The sequence below is a fragment of the Giraffa tippelskirchi genome, chromosome 8 (assembly GCF_054371585.1).
Source record: "Giraffa tippelskirchi isolate mGirTip1 chromosome 8, T2T-mGirTip1v1.2.pri, whole genome shotgun sequence".
In the NCBI taxonomy this organism is placed as follows: Eukaryota; Metazoa; Chordata; class Mammalia; order Artiodactyla; family Giraffidae; genus Giraffa; species Giraffa tippelskirchi.
The window spans coordinates 62,224,625-62,247,442 of record NC_137282.1 but is presented as its reverse complement, the minus strand read 5'-3'; the positions used below and the strand labels follow the sequence as shown (position 1 = coordinate 62,247,442).

Below are 22,818 nucleotides of genomic sequence, written 5' to 3'. Positions count from 1 at the left end.
CAGCCAGGGGCTGTGTTCCCCAGAGAGACTGAAATCGGGCACCCAGCAGCGTCTGACGGCCCCTCGTGTGTGGGGTCTCCTCTCCGGAGGGCCAAGACCTCCATCTCTTCTTCCAGGAATCCCAGTGCCGCAGTGGGAGGCGGGGGTCCCCTGTGCTCAGGTCACAGGTCACTCCCCAGACCCCGCTTCACAGGGGACACAGCAGTGGGCCTGACCCAGAGGCCCGGAGCCACTGCTGCCCTCAAGGGGGTCCTGCCTGGCGGCCCCACTGCCCCAGCTCAGCCCCGGGTGGACTTGGCCCCCTGAGTCCACCCCCACCCTCAGAGCATGGCCGTCTGCACGATGCAGAGCGGATGTGCTCACACCCAGAGACAGCCGCAGGCGAGGACACACAGGCTCACATGACACAGAGACACACAGGTGTAGACACACAGAGGCACAGCGCCTCCCCCCGCCCTCATGCCTGGCACGCTCACCACCCACTCCAGACTCTCCTGCTGGTCCGAGACAAGCCGGTGGGAGCAGGAGCGTGACTCCCACCTGACCTCGCCGGCGGCCTCGCTTCGGGTGGGAGGGCAGGAAAGGGGGCCCCGTCCAGGTACGCACCTCCCGCGAGGAGCCAGGCAGGCTGCAGAACTTGTAGGTGGCGTAGATGGGGACCACAGACATGGAGGACGCAGCAATGGCCCAGCCCAGCGCGTTGGCCCACTCGGGGAAGACGTAGGCTCCGTAGTGCGGGGGCCTGAAGGTCGCGATGCTGACCACGACCACAAACTGAAACGGAGCGACAGGGTCAGGGGCAGCTGGGGCCCGGGGCTCCCGAGCGGAGACTCTGGAGGAGCGTCCCCCACACGATGGCCCGAGGCTGCAGACCCCGGCGGTAGGGGCACATCCCCCTGAGCCTCAGGGCTGATGGGAGGGGCTCTCTCACTGTCCTCCGTTAACGCCCGGGTTACCGCGTGGGGAGAAGCAGGACACCTCGCTGTCTGGAGGCAGGAGGGCTGACCAGAAGCCCCTGAACGGGCTTGGACCGGGAGCCTCGCCCCCGCTCCACTTCCTCTCCTGCTGGCCCTCCAGGTCGGGGCTGCCCACGTCCACTCACATGCGGGGGGCTGGGCTGGCTGGGTGGGGGCGGGCGCTGGTCTCCTGGACCCCATTTGCCTGGCCTCTGTGCTCAGGGCTGGACGGCCCCGTCGGGTAGGGGGCACAGTCAGGGGTCCTGAGCCACTGGGACGCAGCCACGGCCACCTGGCTCTGCAGCCGTGGTGAGGACGCACTGCTGGGTTCCAACGCAACAGGCCGCAGGCGGACTTGCCCACAGGCCTGAGCTTGCGCAGCCCGGCCCAGACTATGAGCAGCCACTGGACGTGCCAGGGAGCCCTGGGCCCACGCTGTGAGTGAACCCCGTCCACTCCTGTCCGGCCTTGCGTCCAAGCACCTGCTGACCCCGAGGCTGACTTCCCTCCCTGGCCTCCAGGCAGAGGGTGGCTGATGACCTCCGGGCAGAGGCACACACAGGCCTCGGTCGGGTGAAGACCACCCTGCCTCCCACTTGGCTGTCTTGGTGGGCCCAGGGTGGGGGCCATGCCTTCAGGAGACCTGAGGATTTGGGGGGCCAGCCTGCCCCGTGACCTGCTGACTCCTGCCCCTTGGGGGGTGTCCTGTAACAGCGGGGAGCCCCTCCCCCAGCCTCAGGCACATGCGGCCCCGCTCGCCCCTGTGGGGCGGAGGGGGCAGGGGCTTCACCAGGAGGAAGCAGGGGCTGACGAGCTTCCAGCACAGCCGCCAGTAGAGGCTGGGCCGCTGCCCGGTCATCTGCTTGATGTCATCGCTGAACTGACACACACCTGCGGGGGGGGCGAGGCAGGGCATCAGCGCAGAAGACGGGCCCCGCCACCCTGCAACCCCGGCCTCCCCAGCCCCCCGCACACCTGCCCGGAGACGGGCCCCTGCCCCCCTGCACCCCCGCCTGGAGATGGGCCCCCTGCCCCCCTGCACCCCCGACTGGAGACGGGCCCCCGAACCCCTGCGCCCCCAGCCCCCCACACCCCCGCCCCCCACCGTGCCTGGAGACAGGCCCCCGCCCCCCGGCACCCCCGCCTGGAGACAGACCCCTGCCCCCTCCCCCCGCCACGGCCTCCCCAGCCCCCCGGCCCCCAGGAGCTCAGGCTTCGCGGTGCTGCCCAGGCCGCCCTGCCCAGGCTGCCTGGGGCCCGGTGCACGTCCCAGGGGGACCCTGGCGTCACTGACGACCGCAAGGGAGCGCCTGTGGGGCTCCTGCCCTCCTCACACCCTCCTCCCCTCTGTAAAGACTTTTCCTTTACAAAAATCATGGTAAAACATACATAACGTGACGCTTTCCATTTTAACCGTCGTGAGCACTCAGCTCAGCAGCTTGAAGCACAGTCACGCACTGCTGTGCAGCCATGACCGGCATCCTTCCCAGGCCCTCCTCAGCTTCCCCAGCTGAGGCCCCGGCCTCTGGGACCCTGACCCGTCAGGGACCTGAGGGACTCCCGCGGGATTTGTCTTTCGGTGACAGGCTCGTATCCCCGAGCACAGCGTCCTCCGTGCGCATCCGCGCAGGAGCAGGTGTCCGAGTGTCCCACTGTTTAGGGCTAAGCGATGCCCCGTGACGAGCATACAGTCCATATATTGAAGGGAAAGCTCCTGCTAGAAGCTGGATGAGCCAGTTTCTCCAGATCTCAGCTGATTTCTCCCGCCCCGAGGCCAGGTGACTGCTCCGCCAGCAGTCACCTGGCCTCGGGGCGGGAGAGTGGGGACATCAGAGAGACAACTCCACGCAGGATTCCCTCTTCACGCTCAGCCCCATCACCAGACCTTGGATGGGAGGGGGACTGAGGCTGAACCTAAAGGCCCGCAGAGACGGGGTGTGCCCCTGGGCCCGTCGGGCAGCTCCAGGACAGGCAGCCCCTCCCATGCCAGCTCATCCGGAGACCACAGGGACCTCAGGGCACTGGGAGGCTGGTGTTCTCCGGGTGCGAACTGCTGTCTGCAAGAAGCGCGCTCTCTGCCTTCAGAGGCTTTGGGGAGCGTGTGGTCGCCACAAGGCCAGCTCCCCTGGGCCTCCACCAGCTCTGCGGTGTTCATGGCTGTTGGATACATTTGAGGCACTGTCTCTCTTTCTCTGAGGTTTTATGTTGGGATGTTGTTGTTGTTCAGTCGCTCAGTCATGTCCGACTCTCTGTGACCCCGTGGACTGCAGCACGCCAGGCCTCCCTGTCCTTCACCATCTCCTGGAGTTTGCTCAAACTCAGGTCCATCGAGTCGCTGATGCCATCCGACCATCTCATCCTCTATTGTCCCCTTCTCCTCCTGCCTTCAATCTTTCCCAGCATCAGGGTCTTTTCCAATGAATTGGTTCTTCCCATCAGGTGGCCAAAGTATTGGAGTTTCAGCTTCAGCATCAGTCCTTCCAGTAAATATTCAGGGTTGATTTGGGGAGATTACAATCTAAAACTGTAGACTAGGTATTGATTCCAGGTGCCAATGAAAGTACAGAGAGGCTGATATTTCCCTTTTCTGTAGAAAAGGAAATGTAATTGGAAAAATGTTCTTGGAATATGAACTATTTGTTGGTTAAGGCTCTCAAAGCTAGAGTGCTTTTCGGGTTATAATTCCAGGGCTGAAGCAGAGGCCGTGACCCCTCACGTGGCACCAGGGCTGTCTCAAGATTGCGGCTCTTGAACAGCACAGACCTCTGGCTTTCGCCGGAGCACACACACGTGCAAGAAGTGTGCCTGTTATCTCGGGCCTTCATGGCGAACGTCCTCAAGGACGCCTGGTCAGGTGAGCTGAGCGGCACCAGGACCCAAGCCCCAGGAGAGAAATGGGCGGCGGGCCGGGGAGGACACAGCTTCTGCAGGGCGGCTCTCTGCTGCTGTCAGACCTCATCAGGGTCCCGGGGAACACGGTGGACATGCAGGAGGGGCAGGGCCCGGCCTCTTCTGGGGACCACCTGCTGACCAGCTGGTCCCCACCCTGAGGGGCTCCCAGTCCTAACACACGGATGCGTGCTGGACCCGGGTGAGGGGCTCAGGAGTCCGGCAGAGCCGTCGTGCGGAGTCAGGAGCTCTGGCCTGAGACTGAGCGGTGGTGCTCACTGAACATCACCGTCTCTTCCCTCCCATCAGCTGAAGGCCCTAGTGACTCGTCCCCATGGACACGCCCCCTCGGCCAGCTCCCCGGCCTCCCTGGTGCCGGGACTCTGCTCAGCGAGAGACAGAGACCGCCTCCACCAGCAGGCGGCACCCAGGGCAAAGCACACCCTCCTCCAGGCCCAGCTCAGGATCACGAGTGCCCTGACCACAGGCTGACTGCCTCCACGGATGCAAGCAAGCAGTGGCTGCCAAGCCCCGCTCTGTGATGCAGGGCTGCTCGGGGCCACGGCGACGAACCCCGAGGCTGCTGGCCCGACCGGTCACAACGCTGGCACAACAGCTCGGTCCTGCTGGTGGGAGCGCGCCGTCCCAAGGGGGGCTCCGCTCTTACCGTAGAACCAGGCCACCCCGATGACCTCCATGAGCACCCCGAAGAGGATGGACGTGCCAGCCGCGAAGTGGTCCAGCAGCGTGAAGACGTAGATGCCGCCCTGGGGGGGAAGGAGGGAGCACCTGCTGAACTCGGGGTGCCCGGCACTCAGGCCTGCCCACAGAAGTGCTCCTCCCGAAAGAGCAGCTGGCCTGAGGCACCACTTTACTCTCTATGGAGTCTCACTCAGGAAAGAAACTAAACTTCAGTCCATGAGCAGCCACTTGGGAACCCAGCTATTACAAAAAAACCAACCTCTCCCCCTCTTTTCCAGGGCTCCTGGTACAGTTATGGATGAAAGCTGGCAAATGCCAACCATGGCAGAGCCTCTGTGATGAAGGGGACCCTGGGCCCTGTACCCCCCACCCTGGACAGACCTCCCCCAAAGCTGAGTGAAAGTGAAAGTCGCTCAGTTGTGTCTGACTCTTTTCGACCTCATAGACTATATAGTCCATGGGATTCTCCAGGCCAGAATACTGGAGTGGGTAGCCTTGCCCTTCTCCAGGGAATATTCCCAAACCAGGGATTAAACCTGGGTCTCCTGCATTGCAGGCGGGTTCTTTACCAGCTGAGCCACCAGAAAAGACCAAGAATACTGGAGTGGGTAGCCTACCCCTTCTCCAGGGGATCTCACCAATTCAGGAATCGAACCAGGGTCTCCCACATTGCAGGTGGATTCTTTACCAGCTGAGCCCCCAGGGAAGCCCTCCTACCCTCTTGCCCTACAAATCCAAGGGTGCCTCCCAGGGAGCTATCCAGGTGCTGAAACACTGGAGACCAGGCCCTCACGCGCCCAGGGACTGCGTGCGACCGTGGGGACTCTGAGTGACCGTGGGCGCCACCCTGCCTAATTCAAGGCCACTGTGTGTGTGACCATGGACACCTGTGTATCATTACAGGTCACGGGTTGTTTGTGGGGATGGGGGGCGCCCCTGCTCCGTCTGCCCTGACGGCAGCGAGTGCTAATGAGACCACGTCCAGGGCAGTGCAGGCACGCACATTGGTGACGCAGAAGAGGGACAGGAGGAAGGTGGCCAGGACGATGAGCAGCGTGAAGAGCTCCCGGTGCCGCTGCAGCAGCTGGAACTCGTCGGCGAGCCCAGTGATCACGGACTCCATGCCACCCATCTGCAGCCGGGACAGAAGGGGTGTTGCGGGGCGGCCCTCTGCCCACTCCGGGCCCGCGTGCGGCATCTCCACCCACATGCTCAGTCGGCAGCCGCACGGGGTCTGGGGGGCAGACGGCACCCCCGGCAAGGGCTGCTCCCCCGACACGGCCACTGGAGACGGAGGACCTGCCCTCTGGTGGGGAGCTGTGTGGCCAGAGTCACACTGTCCCCTGTGTCACCACAAAGGCTCAGCTCCGCCCAGCTTCTCTAAGCAAGTGTCTGCCCCACAGCACAGCTGAGCTCTGTTCCCAGGAGACCTGGTCTGGCCACCAGCCGTGTCCTCACTGATGCGGCCTTCCTGACTCTCAGCACTGTCCAGAGGGAGTGTCTCCAGGAAGCCTGGCCTCCAGGGAGCCTCTGCCTGCTCTGTTGGGACCACCTCCTCCGAGAGGTGCAGCTAGCAGGACTCACCCACCACGGGTGGTGTCCACCCAGGGGGTGGGTGGGAAGGCTGGCTGGGAGATGCGGGTGGAGTGGCCAGCTTTCACAGAGGGGGGACTGGGGGCTCCTCCCTTCTTCTAGGAAGCTTGGGGGTGGGGGGACACGGGAACTGAGATCTCAGGTGCTGGTCCCCAGCAGGCTGCCTGGAGGAGGAGCGTGAGGAAGTCCACCTCCCGAGGGCCCCCAGGGCCACCACAGGATGGATGTCCAGTGGGCCAGGTGGGAGCTTTTGCCCCCCCACCCCGAAAGGGCACCTCCTCCTGCCGGCGGCGGCCGAGGGGCAGGGAAAGCTGGAATCAGGCCGGGCCTCGATGGGTGCTGTGTGGCCCGCATTTCCTGCAGCACCCTACCCCCCTCTCCCCAGCCCAGGACTGGCTGTGCCCCCAGGGGCAGCAGGGGAGAGCTGGTCTGAAGAGCCCTCCCCAGGAACTGTGGGACCCGGCTCCCTCCCACTCGGGGGCTCTGCGCAGGCACAGGTATTTGGGGGGCCCCGGGGGTATCCAGGCTGGCCTGCCCCGAGGGCGGCGGGTGAGCTGGCTGTCCCTGGCGGGGCCCCAGGGCGCGTGGAGTTCACTCACAGCGCTGTCGATGCCCAGGGTCAGCAGCATGATGAAGAAGACCACGGCCCAGACGGACGACAGTGGGAGCGTGGCCAGCGCCTCGGGGTAGATGATGAAGATCAGCCCCGGCCCTGAGAGCAGACACTCCGGTTACCCCGGGCTGGCCTTCCAGGTACTCCCCCAACCGGGCCCTAAGGCGGTGCAAAAACTGCTCTCCTTGCAAAGCCCTCCCTCCCTGAGTTCGGCCAGGACTTGGGAGAAGGGAAATCGGGTCCTGGAGCGAGGGCTCTGCTCTGTCCCCACCAGCCCTCCACTGTTTCCACACCCCGTGCCCCCAGAGGAGGGGGCACACCAGCAGGGAGAGGGTGGGAGGGGCCTCCCAGGGGGCCCTGTGCTTCCTCCCTCCAGACCCTGGGGGCCTCCCGGTTGGTTTCCTGTGCCTGTCGCTCACACAGCTCACACACTCACACACTCACGCTTGCTGCGGTCCGACAGTCTACACAGTAGATGCTTTTCTGTGCCAGCATATGACTCTAAGTGTGATCTTTAAAAACCAGGTGCTGTTACAGAGACACCACAACTTGGTGCGCCTTCTCCGCGTGCTCCCTGCAACAGGGCGTGTTTCTGTCCCCTCTGTCTGTCTCCCAGACACACTCCTGGGAGTGGGGACACAAGGGCCACACCAGCTCCCTCACCCTCAGCAGGTGGGATCTGGGTGGAGGTGGGGAGGAGTGGGAGCGGCCAGGACGAAGGCACTTTGACTGAAAATGACCCCAAAGCAAAGAATAGCCCCACAGGAAGCTGCTAGGTGATCACTTTCGGGGTTAATTTTACAAGAAGGGCCAGGCAGCTCGCTGGCTCATGAGAGCTTGCTCATGGACGTACAACTTACCACTTTCCTGGTTCCCTGTCCTCAGCGGGGCCTGGGTCACTTACTGATGCTTCTAGAGCATCAAAGGCTGGAGCCAGGCTCCACCTCCAAGATCTGTCAGGGGCCCTGGTGTTGACCTGGGCTCTGGGGCTCCCAACACCTCAGGAAGGAGCGAAGTTTCTGATATGGGCGGGAGGGGCAGATGGTTTGAAAAGCCCTAAAGTCGAAGTGCCAGGAGCCTGGAAGATGCCTATCAGCTCGGCTGAACTAAGGCCAGTATCCCCACCTTTCATTTTTGCTCCTGGGTTAATATTTCCCCCTGCTTTCTTGAGAATTAGAGCCATAAATGACATTTACTTTGCTTTTCTGGGAAATGCAATGAAGCCAGTCAGCTAACTTTCAGGGGTTAATGGGGATTCTTGCAAACTATTGCTACTTATCATAATAAAGGGCAAAAGCCGGTGAAAATGCATAAATGCAACAGTGAGTAAATTCCACTGCTCCATCCTTATTTGCTTTAGGTTCCCTTTCCTGCCTTTATTGGATTTTTTTTCCTGGAGGAAAGAGTGGATCTGGAAGCACGTGGAGATTCATCTGGGTCCCCAGCTTTCCTGCCAGATTCGGAGGGGCCTGTCCGCCCGGCTCCAAACTCTGTTCCCTGCTGGGAGTGCGTGGAGGCGGTGGGTGCAGTGCGCCCCGTTACCCTGCTCTCCGCCACGTCAGGTGCTCCTGGGAAGGGCCCTGGGCGCCCGCACGCTTCCCTCTCAGCTTGCAGGGAAACCCTTCGAGAACCGGGCGACCCGGGAGCGGGCGGGTGGGGACCTCACCACTCACCGTCCTTGGCCACGTCCCCGATGGGCACACTGTGCTTCTGAGCCATGTACCCCAGGAAGGAGAAGACCACGAAGCCGGAGGAGAAGCTCGTCAGTGAGTTGACAGAAGTGGTGATGATTGCGTCTCTGCAGGAACAAGACACGTTGTCCCAGCCCGGCTGGGCGCTGCTGCAATTTCCCATCATTATTCGTAATTGGCTGTGTCTAGTGCTGGCGGCTGGGGGCGCTCCCCAGACGGGCAGGGCCCCTCCTGTGACCCCAGAGCCCGTCCCGGGCTGCCCTGCGGGAAGGAGGCTGGCACCCGACGACAGTGGTGAGCCTCCCAGCTGGACCCCCAGCCGAGCAGCTCTGGGCGCTGGTCACACCCTGGCCAGGTCAGGCCTCTGGTGACCAGCCGTCTGCGCTTGCTTGGGGACCAAGAGGCTCCTGGGACTCTCGATTCAGCGCTGATGGCGAGACGATCCCACAGGCAAAGCTGGGTTCCGGTGGGCAGCCCAGGTGACCACGGGGTCCCCACACTGACCCACAGGGCTGCCAGGCAGGGCTTGGAGATGCTTCCCGGGAAACTTGTTAAAATGCAGCTGCTGACGGGGTGGGTCTGGTGGGCCCCTGATGCTGTGTTTCCCCTACGTGCCTGGGGATCTGGGGCTGCTGGCCTGGGGACCCCACTCAGGGCCCAGAATTCAGGGCTGCGGGGCCAGCCCTCCCGGGTGCCCGAGCGGAAGGACCCTCACAGACCAGGGTGGGCACAGGGTGGGCTTGGAAGCTGCCGACTGGCCTGCCATCCAGACGCCATCTCTGTGTGGACCTCTGGGTAGTGGTCAGTCTGGCCATTGTGCTGCGCACACCGCCTTTGTATTTTTAACCGCATTTTCATCCCCACGATATGAAAGAAAACAAATACTGGCTCAAAGGTCAAAGAAAGCAGTCCCGGAGGAAATTCTTTCTCTGTTTTTAGAAGGATTTTGGGCCGGCAAGTGGCTGCAGGCCCCTCAGGTCCTCCTGGGCCGGGCAGCAGCGGCTGGCATGCTGCTGGGGCTCTGGGCACATGGCGCGGCTGCTCTCCTGCCTGTCCTGGTGCTGAGTCTGCGGGGGGCTCCGCGGGATCTGGGGCGCCCCTGGGGCCCTGGCTCCCTCAGTGAAGGCCAGGTGGGGACACACACAGGCCCTTCCTTGTGGGGTACATGGGTGAGGAGCCTGACCCCAAATGCTGGGAGGACGGGGCGGCCGAGCCAGGCAGAGGAGGGGTCTGGGGGGTGCCCGAGAGGTCTCATCCCAGGGAGGGGACAGCGTCTTACTGCTTCAAAGCATCCTTTAACCAGGAATCAGCATTGCGCCTGTCGCCTCCCCGCCTCACTTCCACGTGCGGGTTAAGGGGCTGTAAGCACAGCTCATTTTCGGTCCCCTCACCCAGGGACACACTGTTTCCCAAAGTCAGTGACACTCCCTCGCCGCCGAGTCGGTGTGCCCCCGCGTGACTCCACAGACCCCTCTGAGAGCCCAGGACTCACCTGTAGCAGTTGTTGGTGAACTTATTGTAACTGGAGAAGGCGATGAGCACCCCAAGGCCCACGCCCAGCGAGAAGCATATCTGGATGGCTGCGTCTATCCAGACCTGCAGGAGCCGAGAGACAGAGTGAGCGGTCCCCACAAGGAGAGGCCCCTGAGGGGAGACAGAGCAGGGTGATCGGTGCCTGAGGGGAGAGCTCCCTGAGGGGAGACAGAGCGGGGTGAGCGGTGCCTGAGGGGAGAGCTCCCTGAGGGGAGACAGAGTGGGGTGAGCGGTCCCTGAGGGGAGAGCTCCCTGAGGGGAGACAGAGCGGGGTGAGCGGTCCCTGAGGGGAGAGCTCCCTGAGGGGAGACAGAGCGGGGTGATCTGTGCCTGAGGGGAGAGCTCCCTGAGGGGAGACAGAGCAGGGTGAGTGGTCTCTGAGGGAAGAGCTCCCTGAAGGGAGACAGAGCGGGGTGAGTGGTCTCTGAGGGGAGACAGAGTGAGGTGATCGGTCCCCACAAGGAGAGGTCCTTGAGGGGAGACAGAGCAGGGTGAGCGGTCCCTGAGGGAAGAGCTCCCTGAGGGGAGACAGAGCAGGGTGAGCGGTCCCTGAGGGGAGACAGTGCGGGGTGATCAGTCTGAAGCAGCCCAGGGGACAGCACAGGATGGCCACCAAGCTGGTGAGGCCCAGTCTCTGCCTTGTCCTGAAGGTGGTGGTGCAAAGGTCAGTCAGGACCTGTGAGGGGGACAGGAACGGCTCTGCCCTCTGAGCCGGGGGTGCAGGGACCCGGCCTCTGGGCCTAAGGGCTCCCAGGAACCCAGCGGTTGTGCACCGCTATGTCCTGACTGTCCCTTCCTGCCCAAGCTGATGGGACGGTAGAGGAGGGGACACTCAGGGCAGTCCCACTCCTCACTGCCTGCCACCGACGTCTGTCATCCACCGTCCACTGTCTGCCTGTCTGTTACTGGTCATCCATCCACCTGAACTCTGCTGTCTGTCTGTCTCATCCGTCTGCCTACCCACCTCACCTGTGCCAACCTCTGGTCTCCACTTGCTTCTGCTTCACAGACGCATCTGTTCCCACGGCTGATAGCTGTTCTGCACGTTCCTCCCCCTGACACCTGACTCTTCTCTGATTTCCGGGTCATGCTCCACCTGGCCTTTGATGCCCACGGCCACCTCCACACCTCACCTACCGCGGGGTTTCCCGAGGACAACACTCTGCTGACCCACCGGTGCCCTGGGCTCGTCCCTGCCGTGGGGCCCTGGGATCCCCAGGACCTCACGCTCCCCTAGCCGTTCGTGTCCGTCTCCCTTGGCTCTGCGGAGACACATGCGTGGTTCTCACAGCCTCACGGGTCCTCCGTGGGCTACCTGGTGGGTTCCCCAGTGCCGCCCGTGGCTGCCCTCCCCTGTGTGCTTGTGGGCCCGTGGCCATGGCGCCTTCCTCTCTCTGCTCCTCAGTGTCCGGGCTCTGCTCTGCAACTCCCCATCCCCCGGGGCTCCTGGGGGCTCACAGCCTTGCCGACCTCCCCTTCTTCCTCTTTGCTCCCATTGTCCACTGCCCCCCACCCCGTGGAACCTCGTCCTTCCCCATGAGCGCTGCCCCCGACTCACAACCTGGCAGCCCCCATGCCCCGGCCGAGACCGCTCCTCCCAGTGACCCAGCCTCCCCAGGCGGCTGTTGGGGCCCCATGTCTAGACAGCTGCCCTAGTGTGGTCCACCTGAATTTCCAGTGAACCCCTTCTCCTGCCAGTGACCACGCCCACCCCCCCGGGCCTGCTCCCCTGCCTCCTTTTCCTCTCTCTCTCTCCCGGCCCAGCCCCCCTCCATTGCCCTGCCAAGCCCTGGTATTTCAACTTAGATGACGTCTTCCTTTGCTGAGGAAACCTGCAACCAGACAGTGGACTTAGTTTGTCCACGAGATGGTCACATCACCACCTTGTGTGGGCACTGGGGTGTCTGACCACAAAGTCTGGCTCCCCGAGGTGGGCCTGGTTCATGCAAGCCAGCAACTCAGCCCAGCTCTGAGGATATGCAGGAGTCAGAGCTTGGGCTTTGGTCCAGCTGGGCGCCAACACCCTTGGGCACAGACCAGCGCCCCCACCTCCACCCCCAGGTGCTTGTCTGAGGACGCAGGAGGGCTCCTCTAGGGAGTGGACGGCCCAGATGAGGAGGTCAAGGGGCAGCTGCCCTGGCTTCTCCCTGCAGAGGCCGGGGTGACCCCTTCTCCTAGTCCTCTTACCCTGGTCCCTTCAGCCCCATGCTGTGCCCACATGGTCCCTTCTCACCTGGACAGTGAACTCTGCTGGGTGGGGCAGGTCACTCCACGCAAAGTGTTTCCTGCCCAAGATGCAGAGAGACCAATGGCCCGTCCTGCCAGCCCCGGTAGACGGGCCGTGAGCGAAGGGCGCACTCACCGAGGCCTCGCAGAGCCGATGGAAGTCCACGCTCAGGTACGCTCTGATGCCATCCACGGCCCCCGGGAGAGTGATGCCTCGCAGGAGCAGCGCAAAGAGGACCACATACGGCATGGTAGCCGTGATCCACACGACCTGGGGAGAGCACGCGTCACCCGACCACACCACCCACTGTGGGCAGGGCTGGGCACAGGGCCACCCTGATGGCTTGAGCTCAGACAGAGGGCCTCAGATTGGTAAGCCCAGTGTCCCAAGCAGTCCCAGGATGTCAGCTCAGCAAATGCCCCCTGGAGCAGGACCGCCCAGTACCCTCTTTCCTGTACGTCTCTCCCAGGGATTGAAACAGCACAGTTTGGCAGGGGAGGGGCCTTCTCTGTCTGCACTTGGGCCATGGCTGTAAGTAGCAGTGGCTGGATTTCCGATGAGTGAGATGCCAGTGATTTGCATCTCACTTATTGTGCAAATGTGCACCTGGATCACGTGTGAAAGATGGATTCTGGGCCAGAGGATAGCCACCACTGGAAGGCTTCCAGGGGCTGGAATATGACTATAAGTGTTAGTCCAAGTGATGGGTGCATTTGGGCCATCGTTACTTTGGGCACCCAGACAATGACCAAAATATTTTCATCGGCACAAGTATTTTGTTGTGATTCTCCTTGTGCTGAAAGCACTCTTCTGACACCATTCCTCAACTGCAGCCACCTGTCCCAACCCACCAGGGCCACCTGTCCACTCCCCAACCACGCCCACCAGCCCACTCCCCAACCATACCCACCTGTCCACTCCCCAGCTGGCGAGCCCTGCCCCCTCACCTTCCCGGAAGTCTTCACCCCCTTCCACAGGCTGAAGTAGAGCAGGACGATGACCAGCACCAGGCAGGAGGTGAGCTGCCAGCGGGGGGGGCCCAGGTCATCGATGCCCTGGCTCTCATGGAGGTGCAGCACCCCACGCCTGCGGAGGAAGGGGATAGGGTCCTGGGGCCTGCCTCTCCACCATGGGCTGGCCGGCCCAGAGACCTGCCCTCCCCTGCTAGACACGGCAGCAAGGACCTGGCCTGACGGCCTGGAGACCTCTGTCCCCTGCTCCAGAAAGGCCAGGCCCCCAGCCCTGGTGGAGACACAGGCCTACCCTCTCTGTGAAGAGAAACGGAAATCCACAGCTACAGCCTAGAGTTCAACACGCCTTTCACAGCGGCAGACAGAACATGGTGAGGGTAAGGATGCAGAAGCAGACATGACCTAGCTGACACGTCTACCCATCAACGGCAGGATACACATTCTTTTTGAGTGCACGTGGAACACACAGGGATAAACCATATACCGGGCAATAAGACAAATCTCAGTAGATTTAGAAATAATAAAGTTTTAAAATATATTAGTTCACCAAGTCAGAATTAAATTAGATATCAATAACAGAAACATACTAGAAAATCTCCAAATATTTCAAAATCAAAGAACAAACTTCTAAACATCTCCCGTGAGTCAAAGAAGAAATCACAAGGCAGACAAGAGGACGCTTTAAATGAGCGAAAATGAAAACATAACGTGTCAGACACGAGGGAGGCAGTTAAAGTGGGCTCTTAGAGACTAGTTTGTAGCTTTAATATATAGCTTTCAAACCAGTCCATCCTAAAGGAAATCAACCCTGAATATTCATTGGAAGGACTGATGCTGAAGCTGAAACTCCAATACTCTGTCCACCTGATGCAAAGAGCCGACTCACTGGAAAAGACCCTGATGCTGGGAAAGATTGAGGGCAGGAGGAGAAGGGGGCGGCAGAGGATGAGATGGTTGGATGGCATCTCCCACTCGATGGACATGAGTTTGAGCAGGCTCTGGGACAGGGAAGGAGGAGAAGCCTGGAGTGCTGCAGTCCATGGGGTCGCAAAGAGTCGGACATGACTGAGTGACTGAACAGCAATAAATGTATATTAGAAAGTAGGTGAAGGTGGTTTTAATAAGTGTTTATGGAGTTGGAGGTACATGAGCTTATTTTGGGGTTTCTGAAGGCTGCTCGCACTTTGTGGGACTTATAGCTTTACAACTTCGTGATTGTATTAATAGCTATCTTGCTTTTATGGTAGCCCACCAGGCTTTATACAGTGAGTTTAAATTCCAGAAAATTCCAGAAAGCCTTTTCAGACCTGACAGTAACTGGAGCTTGTCTCAGGGAAACTCAGTCTTCACTGCTAGTGGAATCACCTGGGGGTGTTCTTGGCGCAGTTTAATAATTGATTGTGTCGTTAACAATCTTTGACTGCATTGTAAACCTTCAAAGGCTGTGCCTCTGTCCCGGGGTCACCTCCAGCTATGCTTGGACATTTGCTCCTGCTGACAGCCCTTCCTGGGGAGAGGCGGGCAGCTTTCCATCTCAAGCCTTCTCTTCCAGATGGGAGTTCCAAACAGACTGTCCTAGTCAGCTCTTTTTTTTTTCAATCCACCTATTACATATATTCTTTCCTTTTAGCATTCTTAATAATAAATCACTGACTAGTCAGTTTTTTCCCCTTTATTTTTCTTATCTGAAAATCACTTAATAAGTCAACTTTTTCCACACCTCCCAAACAAAAGGTGAAAGTGAAGAAAGTGTTAGTCACTCAGTTGTGTCCGACTCTGCGACACCGTGGACTGTAGCCCGCCAGGCTCCTCTGTCCATGGAGCTCTCCAGCAAGAATACTGGAGTGGGTAGCATGCCCTTCTCCTAAGTGTCCCCAGATGGCCTCACCTGGCACATTCCACATCTCTGACAGCTTTCTGAGCATTCTAGATGGCACCAAAACCCATCTTAGAAATGTAGAAAACACCCCAGCTTGAAACTTAGCCGTGGTTTTGTTGGTGAAATGACAAACTCAGCTCTAGTGAGAGCTGTCTCTAGACATCCAGAGCGGTGGGACGGGGCGAGGGTCTGGGGGGGCGCCCCTAGGCACCTGCCCATAGCCACATCTGCTCTCCCCCTTCGGTGCAGGGCCCCCTCCCTCTCGGCCCCCTCCCTCTCTCCTTCTGGTCCCTTCTCTGCCATCGCAGGCTAACACTGAGGTCAAGGCTGGACCAGGTCAGGGCTCCGCGGGAATGCGGGGGAGCATATGTGGAGCCCAGGCCGTGCCCCGTGGACGAGACGCTCCTAAATCTGGGACCGGCGGCAACGAGCTGGCGGGCGGCAAGCTGCTCAGAGGGCGGAGCGACTGACGAACGCCCTGCCACCCTTTCCTGGGCGGATCCGCCGCCTCTGGCTCGCTTGTCGCTCTGAGTCCTGACCACACAGTCTGGTGACAGGGCGCTGGGTCTCTGTTTCCCCCGGGGACGCCCGCCCCGGCGTCTCTCAGGCGGATCTGATGGGCTGGCCCCAGGTGGACTCCTGTCTCCAGCCCTCCTCTGAAACCCACTGGCCGCTGCTGAGAGCTCCCGGAGACCAGGCCCTCACCTCCCAGCTTTGCAGTCCCCTCCTCCAGGCTGGCGGGCCTTCAGTGGCCCTCTGACCTCCCTGTCACGGACAGTCCTCCCCTCCTTCCAGACACCTTCACCCGCTAATCCCAAACCACCAAAAGGAGGATCTCTCGGAAAACCAAACATGTCCCACCACACACCAGCCACGTGCTAGCCACGCTCTTCCTGGTAAGTCCTGAGGCAGGCTCTGGTCCCCTCTGGCGGCCCCCAGCGACCCCCAGCCAAACCCTCGGCGCTGTGTCCCTGCCCATCGCTGTGGCCTTCCACAGCGGCCGGTCCCAGAGACGCGTTCCCTTCGTGGGGCCCCCAGAGCTGAGGACTAGCCCCCGAATATCTGAACACACACCCTCAGACCCTAGACATCCGCAGGTTCTGTGAACTCGCTCGTCCCCTGGGCGGGGTCGCTCCGACACCCACACGACAGATGCTGCAGGCACTGAGGGCTCGTTCCTGCCCTGCACACCTGGGCTCACACCCAGCTCCTCGGACCCTGTGGGACACAGCCTGCCCCTCACGGACCACTGCGGGCCACTGGCTGCTGACAAAAGGGGTCCTCTGGAGGCCCCTCTGCCAGCCGGGGCCAGGCAGCTGCCCTGCTCACACCCCCGGACGTGCGATGTGATCACCTCCTCCAGGGCGGACTTGACAACTTTCCCAGTGAGACGGCCTTCGTGTTTATGCGCATAGTTTCCCACCTCAAAACAAGTTTTGAAATTGTGCCCACCTGCGATTAAAACCGGAATTATATTTTGGGCTGAGGTTCACTTTTCTAAATTGTCGGTGGACTCATTTCCACCTAGAAACATGAGCAGGCTATACCAACCGGGATTTCAGTCCCAAAGGAAGATCGCAGCCCCCGGGAACTTCAGGAGTCTGCAGCAGTCCCTGCGAACGCGTTTCTCAAGAGAAGTGGCCTCTGTCGGGACGTGGGGAAGGGCAGCTGGCCCGGGGGACGGGGGAGCCTGTCCAGTTCCCCTTCCTGCGAGGTCTCCCCCCAGGAGTGGAGCTGAACTGCTGGAGGTGGGGTCAGAAAGAAGCCCCTCGAGAGCCCCGGGGAGCGGGACGGGACACAGGCCAGGGAGGCGCCTCCCCACAGCCCGGGCGCAGCACAGGCCGGCGGGTGAGGCCCGGACCGGTGCCCTCCCCCCCAGGGACGACGGCCCGAGGAGACCCCACTCACTCGAAGTACTCGGCGGCGGGCGTGGTCCTCAAGGTGTGGTTGGGGCCGGAGCTGGAGTTGGGGGCGCGGGCGTCCGAGCAGCGGGGGCTGTTCCAGGTGTGGTTGCAGTGCGTCCAGGGCAGCTCGCTGGTGAAGGAGGAGAACAGGTAGTGCAGCGCCCAGGCAATGATGACGTTGTAGAAGAAGCCGACGTAGAGCGAGATGAGGATGACTGCGTAGCCCACGCCTGGGGGAGAGCGCGGCCGTCAGCGTCGCCCCCCCCGCAGGATGCAGCTGCACCTGGGCTTCCTGAAGCCACGCAGCGCCGCTAAACACGCCAGGAGACGAGGGAGAGGGTGGGTCCCGCCGTTGTCACAGAGGAGGGGCCACTCCCTTCCAACACCATGCAAGGCCGACCAGACCTGCATGGTCACCCAGGGACACCCCGGTACAGCCAGGTCGCCTGCAGGCATACAGGAGAACCAAGGGCCACCTTGGCTGCCCACTGTCACTCACAGCCAGTCAGGATCACCCAGGCTCACAAAAAGTAACCTAGGACCACCCTTGGTCACCAGGGCAATTCGACCCAGGGTTATCCAGGGCCACCAGCCAAATAAAACTATCAGAAAAATTTACCACTACCCAGGGCCACCCAGGGTCATCTAGGAAGACCCAAGAATACAAAACACCAAGTCAACAAAGGCCACCCCAAGCCACTCAGGATCACCTCAGGACATTCCAGGCCACCCCTGCCAATAGGGCCCTGAAGGCCGTCCAGGGTCACCCAGGAATACCCCGTGTCTCTCAGAGCCAAACAGGACCACTAATAGTCATGAAAGGATGGCCAGGGTCTCCCATGGCTGCCGACAGCCACCCAGGCTCATCCAGGACCAGCCAGACCTCCAAGACAAGCCCCACCCAGCTGGGCTACCTACAGCCATCTAGGGCCACTCACGGCCACCTCACTAACCATCCCTCCTCCAGGCCACTCAGGGCAGACAGAGGCAATGGGTCCACCCAACATCGCCCGGGACCATGCATGACCATCCAGAGTCTCCCAGGGTCATGCTTGACCACGCAGAGCCCCCTGGGCCTGGCAGAGTGCCCTCTGCAGGGTCACAAGACCTGGAATTTGGCAGAGTCACTGAGGAGCTCCTGACCGCTGGAGCAGAACAGAGGGGCGCTCAGTCTTCGGAGCCATGTCATCCTGACCGTGGTGGACGGCTGGTCTGCAGTAAGGCCTCCGTCCTGTTCGGTGCTGGACAAGTGCTCTTGCGTCCCACTACCCAGCTGCACAGACTTCTCTCGTTTCCACATTCTTCCCCGGCTTTGCTGCTGGGACTGGCTTGGACATCACAATCCTGGGACCTCACGGGCACTGGCCCGGTCCTGCCTGCCTGTGGCCAGGAGGAGCTTGTCTTCATGGTGACTTTTGCAGGGAGCGCCTTGGCTTGTTTTTTGTGGGTCTAACCGTCCTTGTTTGTTGTTGTTCAATTGTTAAGTCGTGTCCACCTCTCTGAGACCCCTTGGTTGAGCATGCCAGGCTCCTCTGTCCTTCACCATCTCCCAGAGTTTGCTCAGGTTCATGTCCATTGAGTCAGTGATACCATCGAACCATCTCTGCTGCCCCCTTCTCCTCCTGCCTTCAATCTTTCCAGCATCAGGGTCTTTTCCAATGAGTCGACTCTTCACATCAGGTGGCCAAAGTACCGGAGCTTCAGCTTCAGCATCAGTCCTTCCAATGAATACTCATGGTTGATTTCCTTTGGGATTGACTGGTTTGATCTCCTTCCTGTCCAAGGGACTCTCAAGCATCAATTCTTTGTGCTCAGCCTTCTTTATGGTCCGATTCTTACATCCGTGCGTGACTACTGGAAAAGCCATAGCTTTGACTATAGGGGCTTTTTCAGCAAAGTGATGTCTCTGCTTTTCAATACCATGTCTTGGTTTGTCGTAGCTTTTCTGACTCTTGGGAGAAACTATTTTCCTGCTCAGGACACTTCATTAAAACTCTCTTCCTACCCTGAAAGCAGAAAGAGAGTGACTCCAGTTTACTTATGTGCAGACGTTAGAAAGATGTAGTATCAGGAATGATTCCCCTGGTGGCTCAGTGGTAAAGAATCCGCCTGCAATGCAGGAGCCACAGAAGACTTGGGTTTGATCCCTGGGTCAGGAAGATCTCCTGGAGAAGGAAATGGAAACCCACTCTAGTGTTCTTGTCTGGAGAATCCCACGGACAGGGGAGCCTGGAGGGCTATATACAGTCTGTGGGGTCACAAAGAGTTGGACGCGACTGGAGTGACTCAGCACTCAGCACAGACAGGCCCTGGCACACGGTCCCTCTTGGAAATCATGCTCAGTAGCAGCGATGACAAAATCCATGCTGTCCCTTCGGAAGGCCTCCTCCAGGGTGGACCCGGTCCTCGGGGAACAGTTCCTCACTGCACTTCTGTCCCCTGAGCTCCCCAGGAGAAGCTGGGTCACGGTGGACTTCACCGGCAGCCAAAGAGTCAGGAAGCCATGCGGCTTCCAAGCGCCTCTCAGAAGCTTCCTGGCGGTGAGCTGGCCATGGGTGGCTGCCGGAACTCTCCAGAAGGTGACAACTCTGTACACCACATCCCCCGCTTGTGGTTTGGGGAACTCAGAGCCGCCTTTGACCAAACGCCGGAGCAGACCCAGTCTCGTGTCCCAGGGAGAGCAGCCTGAGCCTCTGGTCCTTCTGATCCCAGGGCTGTGTGCACAGCCTGCTGCCGGGCAGGCCAGGTTGCTCACGGTCACAGCAGAGTGATGAGAGCATCCGGGGCTGACGTGGCTCCCAGGGGATGTGGGCTTTGCCCCTCAGCAGCAGCACAGCGGCCCAAAGGCAGAAGGGTGGCAGATACAGAGACAGAAGACAGATCAACAGACGTGATAAGTCAGGGAGGCAGGCAGATGATAGATGGCTGATACGTGATAGCCAGACGGGTACAGACAGGTGAGAGCCAGGCTTGTGGACAGACTCAAGGAGGGGAACGCAGGTGGGGGACAGACAGTGCTGTGGGTTGGACCGTGGCCTCCAAGATCCTTGTGTTGAAGTTTTAGTAACCCCAGTATTTCAGAACGTGATCTTACTGAAGGCGGGGTCTTCACAGAGAAAAATCAAGTCAGGGTGGGCCCTAGTTCACTGTGACTGATGTCCCCATAAAAAGGGAAGCCTGGATGAAGAGACACCCGTGAAGACGCAGGGAGAAGACGGCCCCCCACGACCCCAGGAGCGAGGCTGGGAGCAGGGCCCCTCCAGCCTCAGAAGGAACCAGCCAGCACCTTGAGTTCGGACTTCGTAACTTCGACACAACAGACGTCTGTTATTTAAGCCATTCGGTTTGTGGCGCTCTCTATGGCAGCCCCAGCAAACTAACAGACATAGACAGACAGTAGATCACAAAGCTCCAGATAGGAGGCTGTGTCATCTTCGCTGTCCGTGTTAGCACTTTGACAAAGCAAACACCCCTCAGGAACTGCAGGCTGGCTTCACCTGGGAGCAAGGACACACACTTGCAAACCCTTGGTCACGACAGATCTTTAGAGCAAGACCGGCATTAAAAGCATGTGTCCAAGTGCCTAGACACCCAGCAAAGCAGCACCGAACGCACACAGCTGGGGCTGACCTGCTGTGAAATCACCCCAGTCGTGCCCTGGCCCACGCCCCGCCCTGCCCCCCGCCCTGCCCCACTCCACGCCCGGGCTCACGCTCTGCCAGGCACGTGGGGCGTCCCCACCCGTTACCTCTCAGGATGGGGCAGATCTTCCAGACGCCTGCCGCCCCCTCTCTGTTGAACTGCCCGAGGGCCAGCTCCATGTAGAACAGCGGCACGCCAGCGACGACCATGAAGAGCAGGTAGGGGACCAGAAAGGCGCCTGGGGACGCGACAGCGGGCTCAGCCTGGAACCGAGGCCGCGCCAGCCCGGCGTCACCCAGCGAGCGCCCCGCCGTCCATGCGGGTCCTGGGCACGGCCGCTGTCCCCCTTCTTTGAAGCTCCCTGCAGGCTGGGGGCTGGGCCTCCTGCCTCTGTGCCTGGCCCCTGCTGTCACCGCACCCTGACGCATCCCTCTGGGAACCGCAGTCAGCCCCCTGCCCCCCTGGCCTGCGGGGCGGCTCTGCTCCTCGCTGCTGTCCGCTCTCCACCCTCCCGGCCCTGGGTCCCTTCTCTCCTCCGTGAGGATGCCTGTCCTTGTGAGCCATGGATCCTTGGGGTCCCACGCAGCCTGGCCCCCAGGACACCGGCCTGCCTCCGTCGGGCTGTGGCAGAGCTCTCTGCTGGCAGGCGCTGCCCCCGGGCTGGGGTCTCTCCAGGCAAGGGCGCTCTGAGCAGAGTTTGGGCCCCACCGGCTCAGCCGTCTTCAGCCGTCTAGCTCTGCCTCACGGGAGGACGGTTTTGCCATGGCTCCTCCAGGGAGGGGCAGGGGAGGCAGGGAGACCCCACAGGGCTGCCTGTCTTGGGTCAACGTCTGTACCTGCTCAGAAATGCCCACCTGCTCACGGGTGCCCTGGCAGGCCCTCCTCAAGGAAGTTTCCTGAAGCCCCAAGTGCGGGGCATGGAGTGACGCCGATGGGGTGGCAGTGTCTAGGAGACTCACAGGAAATGAGCACCAATCTAACTGGCTTTTCAGCTTGGATTCTGGGGGTGACCCGGGCCCCTTTCCTACTTTTCTGCCTTGGACGTAGATGGAGCAGGTCTAGGGCTGGCTGTGCAGGGGAGGCGGGGGCCGGGGAGGAGCGGAGACACGTTCCCTGGGGCTCCAGCACACGGGCTGCCGCACACTTTGTGAACACTGGGCAGGCTGGTCAAAGAGGCCATTCTCCAGGCCTTGGAGAACTTTCTAAAGTGAAGGCCACTTTGGGAAACAGAAGGCGGAGTCACAGTGCCTCCAGCCCCACTCCTGCTTCCCTGGCCTCGGCGTCCTCCACCGGACAGAACCGTCAGGGGACGAGACCGCTCTGCGCGCACGCGCGCACGTGCAGGGTTCCGGGACATCCATGCGCTGCTCTCTGCCGCGTCCCCCCCCCCCCGCCCCCGAGCCCGGCCTCCAGCGCTCTCAGGTGGGAGGGCACAGGGCGGGCAGACAGACTCACCTCCGCCGTTTTTGTAGCACAGGTACGGGAACCGCCAGACGTTGGCCAGGTCCACGGCAAAGCCGATCACCGAGAGGAGGAAGTCGGCCTTCTTGCTCCAGGTCTCCCGATCCTGGGCCTCCGTGGGGCTCTGCGGGGGGTTGAGGAGGGTGGAGTTCGTGAGCTGCACCCCGTTTTGCTCCTTGATCAGGACGAGTTCCACTGCCTTCGGGCCCGTGGCATTGGCCTCCTTAGCCGGAGCCACCATGGAAGACATCAGGGCCACAGAGCACCTGCCCCCACTCATGGCCTCCTGGACTCGGGGATCCTGTGCTTCCGCCCTCTCGGTCTTCAGCCAGCATGAAAGATAAACACATACAGGGATGCACGGGTTTAGCAGCCAGAACTGCGAGGCACCGCGCGGCGTGAGCAGGGAGGTGTGGCTTTCCAGACGTTTCTTTGGGGGCAGAAAACAAGCTGTCCCAGCACCTAAGGAGACAGAGCCGGGGTGAGCAGATGACCTACACTCCTCGTGGGACTGGGAGACAGGCCATGGGAGTCTCAGACCCCTGCCCCGCTCCCCCTCCCTCGGTCCATTCCGGAACGTGCAGGGCAGCGTCACCTCTAATGTAGTTTTAGTAATAATGCAGGAGGCTACCTCCAAGCTCCCCCCACTGCCATTGTAATGTGACGATCTTCAAATGGTTTTCCATAGTCACTCTTTACAACAGTGCACACGCGTTCTTTACACTCAGCAACCAAAGTCAGAAGCAAATTTTAAAAC

At 60.8% G+C, this 22,818-nt stretch overlaps 1 protein-coding gene and 1 long non-coding RNA gene across 7 annotated transcripts in view; one reads left to right on the top strand and one right to left on the bottom strand.

The window, feature by feature from the left end:
- SLC6A3 (solute carrier family 6 member 3) overlaps positions 1-22,818 on the bottom strand; it is a 31,172-nt gene that overhangs the window by 7,019 nt on the left and 1,335 nt on the right. The window contains exons 2-13 of one of the 6 annotated variants that reach the window (XM_081523630.1): positions 22,056-22,523; positions 20,707-20,838; positions 16,963-17,188; positions 13,152-13,290; positions 12,340-12,474; positions 9,937-10,040; positions 8,427-8,551; positions 6,740-6,852; positions 5,551-5,679; positions 4,513-4,612; positions 1,747-1,847; positions 607-774 (exon numbers count right to left, since the gene is read on the bottom strand). In XM_081523630.1, coding sequence (XP_081379756.1) covers positions 607-774; positions 1,747-1,847; positions 4,513-4,612; positions 5,551-5,679; positions 6,740-6,852; positions 8,427-8,551; positions 9,937-10,040; positions 12,340-12,474; positions 13,152-13,290; positions 16,963-17,188; positions 20,707-20,838; positions 22,056-22,341 — 1,758 coding nt within the window. In that variant the 5' untranslated portion in view covers positions 22,342-22,523. Of the gene's footprint in view, positions 1-606; positions 775-1,746; positions 1,848-4,512; positions 4,613-5,550; positions 5,680-6,739; positions 6,853-8,426; positions 8,552-9,936; positions 10,041-12,339; positions 12,475-13,151; positions 13,291-16,962; positions 17,189-20,706; positions 20,839-21,454; positions 21,902-22,055; positions 22,524-22,818 lie in introns of those variants that run through there. The other 5 variants (XM_081523627.1, XM_081523632.1, XM_081523633.1 and 2 more) reach the window with 5 other exon arrangements.
- On the top strand, positions 5,952-10,007 carry LOC145518762 (uncharacterized). The gene is made up of 7 exons (XR_014063273.1): positions 5,952-6,111; positions 6,526-6,637; positions 6,758-6,893; positions 8,114-8,315; positions 8,558-8,923; positions 9,384-9,574; positions 9,840-10,007. It is a non-coding gene; the product is annotated as an uncharacterized LOC145518762 (long non-coding RNA).